This window comes from Atta cephalotes (genome assembly GCF_000143395.1).
Source record: "Atta cephalotes unplaced genomic scaffold scaffold00032, whole genome shotgun sequence".
NCBI lineage: Eukaryota > Metazoa > Arthropoda > Insecta > Hymenoptera > Formicidae > Atta > Atta cephalotes.
Genome location: NW_012130096.1, coordinates 3,202,391 through 3,209,181, shown reverse-complemented (window position 1 = coordinate 3,209,181; position 6,791 = coordinate 3,202,391). Strand labels below are relative to the sequence as shown.

Below are 6,791 nucleotides of genomic sequence, written 5' to 3'. Positions count from 1 at the left end.
CACTTGTGGCCAGGTTCTATAGAGGTTTTTTGTTAGAGCTTTCTTTCTCTTTTGCCAAATACCAGACATACTTATTTTATTTTAAGTTTTAAATTCCAAAAGTAACATTAGTTCAGTTATGGAAAACGAACTTAATATCTTAAATTTTTATCAAATGTCTTTTCGATGAAATTAATGTCTTATACTTTATAGGAGTTTAAAGAAGACAAGACATTTTGTAGACCTAAGAAAATTATCAGAATGAACATCGATAAACTCATTAAGAGGAAGCAACATGCCAGACGTGATAATAATCTTTGTCAGTTAGCCGAAATCACAAATACCTTGGGGGACATGTACTTCGAGAACAATCAGTTAAAGGAGGCTCTGCAGGAATATTCTGAGCAGCTAATTGTCTGTGAACAATTACAAGATAAACTAAGCTGTGCGATAGCGCACAGAATGATTGGAGAAGTTTACGCGAATTTGCAAGATTACGAACAGGCCCTGAAACATCAAAATTTACATCTGGAAGGCGCCAAAGACATGAAGAGCTCGATAGAGGAGCAACGAGCATTTGCTACTTTAGGTAGAACTTATTTCTGTTTAGCTGAAAGCTTAATCGGAAAAACTCAGAAACGAGATGAAGCATTGGCAAACGCGAAGATGGCTTATGTGCAGAGTATGGAGCTGTGCGACAAATTAACAGCTACAGAGATCAAAGTGGAAGAGAAGACATTGATGCGGGCGAGATTGCTACTTAACTTAGGTTTAACGTTGGAAGCGCAGAAAGAGACGCAACAAGCGATTAGTCTAATCGAACAAGCGACTGCATTATGTGTATCCAATAATTTTCAGGAAGACCTGCATCGAACGTGTATTTCTCTAGCAACTATATACGAGCGGCAGAGTAATCTTGAGCTGGCATTAAGTTATATCGAAACTGCAGCCACTGTAAATGATGAGCGCCTGAAAGCCGAAGCGAAAATAATAAAGGCTGAACTTTTCATGCGAACTGGACAGTGGATTGAAACGCGTAAAGTATTAGTTCCCCTATATATGAGTACTAGATTGCCAAAAGACATTAATCATCAGGTGGAGAAATATTTAAGAATTATTGTAACGATTTGTCGAGCGGAAAACAGTCTTCTTGTCGAGACTAATACTCGAGCTAAGCAGAAACTATATGAGACCTTAGGCGATGCAGCAGTCGCCGCGCAATGCTTCGACAAAGGTGCAGAATATTATCGACAAATGTTGACTTACGCAGAGGAAACTGGTGAACAGATAGGTATTTCTTTAATGAGCCTGGCTCAAACGCTCAAAGATGCAGGACGTTACAAAGAAGCATTGCCATTCGCGCGAAGGGAATTAGACCTTTGCACCAATCCTCTAGAGAAATATAGGTCGGCATTATTTTTAGCGGATTTATTAATAACAGCGAATGCCGCTGATGTGGAAATACGGGAATGTTACACTTTAGCATTAAGCGCAGCGAACGAAAGCGATAACGTTAAGCTACAAAAGTTTGTCACAAGAGAACTCATCAGTTATCTGGAAAGCGTAGGCCAGTTCGATGAGGCAGAGGGTATAAAGCAGAAAGTAGGATTTTTGGAAGCACTGAGCGATACAGAGAGTGAAGCGTCCGAGGAAAGCGATAGAATCGGTGCAGATATTTGTCTGGAGGATTTGTCTGATCTAGAACCCGAAGAGAATGTCACGAAGCCGGGTGGTACCAAAAGAAGATCGAGGAGGGGAACGTCAACTGCAATCAAGAGGAATGAAAAGGGTGAAACGCAGCTCCACGTGGCGTCAATCAACGGTGACATCGATGTCGTTGAGAAACTCTTGTCATCCGGTCATTGTACAAATGTCAGAGATAACTATGGATGGTCCCCGCTTCACGAAGCTGCTAATCACGGTTACATAGACATCGCGGAACTACTTCTGAAGCACGGTGCTAATGTTAATGATCCGGGCGGTACGTCCTGTAAAGGTGTGACGCCGCTTCACGACGCTGCATGTTGCGGACACTTTTCGATGATGCATCTCTTGATACAACACGGAGCAACTGTGACGCTCAAGACCCACGACGGCGAAACTGTGCTGGATTGTTTGGAAGGCTGGAGAAATCGCGTAGAAGAGTTAAGTCCCAAGGATTTAATCGAATATGACACAATATATAAAGAGCTTTCGGCTGTTATTCCATTGAAAAAGAAAAGGAAGAGATCTAACGACATTCGAATTCCGGACGAAAGATCTGCATCGTTCGAGACATCTGAGGTTCGAAAAATATCCGCCGGTGAGGATTATAAGAGAACAATAGCGAACTTGCGGACCTTTAATAAAATTAACACTGTTAGTGCATCTAAAGGTAATAATGAGGTAGTAACTAAGGCGGTTACACCTTTAATTAACGAAGAACAAGTTCTTGTTGATGATTGGCTTGAAGACGATATCGCAGGTGCAGCGAGGAAAAAATCTACGAACAATCATCCTACCACAATCAAACGAAAGTCTTCTGATGGAAATCTGGAGAACGTTACTAAAAAGTTGAGACTGAACGATTCATGTCAAAGTAAGAACGGATTTAGTACAAGCGAAGGCAGCGATGATGATTTCTCTGACATTGTTGAATTATTTGAAGAACCTAAGAAATGTAAGAAAAAACGACAGATATCTTTGATCTCAAGTGGATTTATCGTGTCTCGCAGTCGTACACCGTCTCCAGTGGCTCATTTGCAATCATCTCTTGCAATAAATTCGAAACAGCACGACAAAGAATACATACATTTACGTACGTTTGTCAAAGATAAAGTGTTCAATCTAAAAGTAGCAGTTTGCGAAGACGAGCAAGAGTTCCTGATGTACATTACAAGTACTACCGAACGCATGTTCCATGATGAAACCGGTTGTACAGTTAAACTGTCGTTTCAACCCATAAATGGGACTGTCGTGACGAAAGAGATTATTCTAAGAATCACGAGAGAGAATGCGAATGATAAATTGGAATGTGAAGTAGTCGAACTGCAGGTTCCATCCATCGTCGAGCGATTCAAGACAATTTGTTGTACTCACAACCTGATGCCTTGCGAAATCGTGCTAAAGTGCCTAAGATCCTGTGAGAATACGTCGATATTTCGTTTAAAATCTGACGATATCAATAAACAAGTACTTGTGCCGTTATTAAAGACCTTAGAATACGAAAAGAATATTAAATTGTTACAATTGTCGGGCACTGTATTACTGACAGCGGGAATACATTTACATCAATGTCTCTCGAATATGTCGTCTCTACAGGAGCTCTATTTAAAAGGCTGTGATATTGACTTCGCCTGTTTACGCCAAGTAAATTCGTTGCCTTCTCAATTAAGAATCTTAGATCTGAGTTATAATCCGTTGAATTCCGAGAGCCATGAGACCCTGCGAAAGCTAATTGCGCCCTTGAGATACTTGCAAACTCTTAACTTACGTTACTGTATGCTGGAAAACTTTTATCTTTCACTTGACAATCCCAATCTAACAAGCTGCGATATTTCGTGGAATAAATTAAATCGCGATGCAACGACTTCTTTCTTAAGTAAGCAATTGTTTGATTTGAATTTATCTAATATTTTGTCTTCCAACCGTTTCATGTTAAGTCTAGATACGAGTATAGCGCCGAGCTTAGAGTCGCTGGATCTTTCGTTCTGTGACATATTAGATGCTGATGTAAAGATCATCTTAACGCAATTGCCTAGACTATTAAAATTAATACTTCGTGGGAATATAAATGTGTCTGTGTTCTCCATAAACTCATTGTTAAGTCGTCAGCCTACATTAACTTATATTGATGTCAGTGGTTGTAAAAATATTGTCAGTAATCCAGAGGCAGGATTATTTATACAAAATCCTGAAGTTTGTACGCTACTGGCTAGCATAGAGCCAAATTTATGTGATTCTTGGATTAAATTGTGGCAAGGTGCAGGTATTGTAATAAAATTGCCTCATAACTTGGCTATTTTTAAACCAGTATGACTTTCTGTAAAAAATATTTTGTATATATATATATATATAATTTTGATACAAAAAATAATTTATTTAAAAAAAATATCTTACAATTATATGTAAATACCTCTAAAACAAATTTATATTTTATAATACATACATATATTTATAAAAGCAATACTATTACAATTTATAAAATATTATCTCTTATATTTTTAATGTAAAAAATCAGTAGGTTCAATCAATTCAGAGAAACAATCAAGTAATAGTTTTGCTTTTTTATAATAAACAGATACTGTATAATTTCCTAGATTTTATAGTCTAATTTATAAATTTTGTTATTTCAATTTAAAGATATAACATTTATTTCCAATTTTGCATTGTATATCATTGACATGCACATACGCATCTTCCATGTTTTCTGCCAAAAATTTGTTTAGACTGCTAGTAAGAGGTGACAGAATTTCTTTTAAACATGCTTGCTTGTCTCCGAGGCACCAGAAGAAACTTATGTGATATGAAGTATCCTGTATATAAGAAAAATATATTAAATTAATTTAAATCTTCTGATCTCTTGTTGCATTTTAAGTTATGATTTACACGAGGTCTGTTCTTTTTAATTGAACTTCTTATTCATTTTTTTTTTCTTCATGTTGGAGAAAAAGAAAGAAGATGAAGTTCTGCTAGAAAAAGAATAGGCCTAAAACATTTTGTTTCTGACATAATCAACATCATGACTACAGTGAAAGATCAGAAGACATAAATGTAAATTATAAAATCTGTTACTTATTTCATATATGTATAATACATGTAACAAAAATGCAAGAAAGAAATATTAATTTCATGTACCTTATAAAATGATGGTAATTGATATTCAGCTAATAAATTATCAAAAATTTCTGTTAGGCACTTCAACATTTTATCCTCATCTTGACAATAAATTCCAAGAAATGTACGAGTTCTCTCCTCATTGCAATACACCCTTACATCTGTGAGTTGTATGATAAATTTATTAAAGCTATGACACGCCAACTTTATGCCTTCTACAAATGATTCAATCCAATGAAACTTTAAAACTAAAGTACGGCTGAGACTAATATGAAGATTAGAAATGATGTTGCCTTCAACAGGCAGTTTGTTCAACACAGACTTCATCCATGTATAAAGACAATCGCTGGGTGCATCTGAAATCAATTAAAATTTTTTCTTATTTCTTAAATTTTTAAAAATAATTTTAATATTGATTATTTAATATATCAATATTAAGCAAAGATTCTTTGATCTATGTTTATACTTATAAGATTTAAATTAATACTTCTTGATATTATTTGAAATACTTACAGTTTATGTAAATCAGAGTTGTCCAATTACCACGCTCATGTTTAAAGCTTCGTATTCGTCCATCATGATCCAGTGGATCATCGATCACTTCTTCGTTAGACGTAACTCCTTTCCATGATAAAATACTTGCAGGTAAAGTTAATCTATAAATTTATTCAACATTATTATTTTTTGTTCTTGCGTCATATATCAATATTTAGAAAAAAATTATGCGGAACTTTAACATTATACCGCATATAATTAATCTTAAATTATCTACTAATAAATATATCAAGAAACACATTATTTTGTGTTTGCAAAGTGCTTTCCCTTTTATAACCTCAAACTTAAGAATTATAATTTTGATTATTTCAAATATTGCTTTTCGTTTTATATAAATAATAAAAAAATGGGTTTCCCAAGAAAGAATTAATCTAGAATGAATAATGTAATTTATGTACTTGTTTACAATTTTATGATCATCTTTCCTCGTCTCATCGTGCTCATCTTCATCCGAATCGGAAGAATAAGTTTGTATTAAATGCAAACCTGTCATATTTTTTTACTTTTAATATTAAGTATTTATTATCACTTCTATAATCTTACATAAAATATAACAGAAATATAACAGAAATACAATGCTGCAAAAGGAATATAAGGTTATGTTTGCATACCATGCACACAAATTTAAGGGCTTCCATACAATAAAAGAACAGAGAACAGAGAACAGAGAATAAGAATTTCAACCTATCAGAAATCATGTATTGTGGAATCACAGCTTCTCTGTTCCTTTTATTGTGCGGAGTCCTTAACAACCAAGGATTTTTTTTTTATAGATATATTACTTCTGCATTAAAAGTTGAGTCATCCTTAGTTTCTTACTGATTGGCTGGTGTCGTTAAGACCAAATATGGCGAAACTATCAATTACATTCAAAAATACTAGATGTATTAAGAAGGAATAATAAATTTTTAAAAAATAGAGAAGTATTTATTATGAATAGAAATATATTTTCTAAATTAAAAAATTTTGATTTTCAAAATATACTAATGCAGATATTAATAATCAGCAAAATAAGTATTCAAATAAAAACGTATAGTAACTTTATATTATTCAGAGAATATTATAATAAAATCGTGTAATAATAATAATAAGAGAAATCTTAAAATTTGGAAATTGTCTTTATGAAATTATTAGATATTCTTACATGACATCTTTATAGATATCTTCAATATCATCGATTTATATGATGTTTTTGAAACAAGCTACTGTAAGATATTTATTCTCAGGAGCCCTTTTACGTATAATTTTAATTGATATAGTTTAAGCAATAATGCATAAATATATATATTTTTTTATATTATATATAATATATATATATATATATATATATATATATATATATATATATATATATATATAATAAATATATAGTATACAGATATACTCTATTAATTTAACAAGTAATTTATTACTTCCGTAGGAAGGTAAATGGTATAGTAGAG

General features: G+C 33.5%; 2 protein-coding genes across 2 annotated transcripts; one reads left to right on the top strand and one right to left on the bottom strand.

Annotated features, from left to right (window-relative positions):
* The first annotated feature begins 240 nt into the window (after positions 1 to 240).
* On the top strand, positions 241 to 3,996 carry LOC105621231 (tonsoku-like protein). Its single transcript, XM_012202701.1, has one exon. The coding sequence runs from the start codon at positions 241 to 243 to the stop codon at positions 3,994 to 3,996; it is 3,756 nt and encodes a 1,251-aa protein (XP_012058091.1).
* Positions 3,997 to 4,304: 308 nt separating this feature from the next.
* Positions 4,305 to 5,842, bottom strand: LOC105621230 (U6 snRNA phosphodiesterase). Its single transcript, XM_012202700.1, has 4 exons — positions 5,748 to 5,842; positions 5,308 to 5,450; positions 4,816 to 5,150; positions 4,305 to 4,493 (listed from the first exon to the last, which is right to left on the bottom strand). The coding sequence occupies exons 1-4, from the start codon at positions 5,840 to 5,842 to the stop codon at positions 4,305 to 4,307; spliced, it is 762 nt and encodes a 253-aa protein (XP_012058090.1).
* Positions 5,843 to 6,791: the final 949 nt, after the last annotated feature.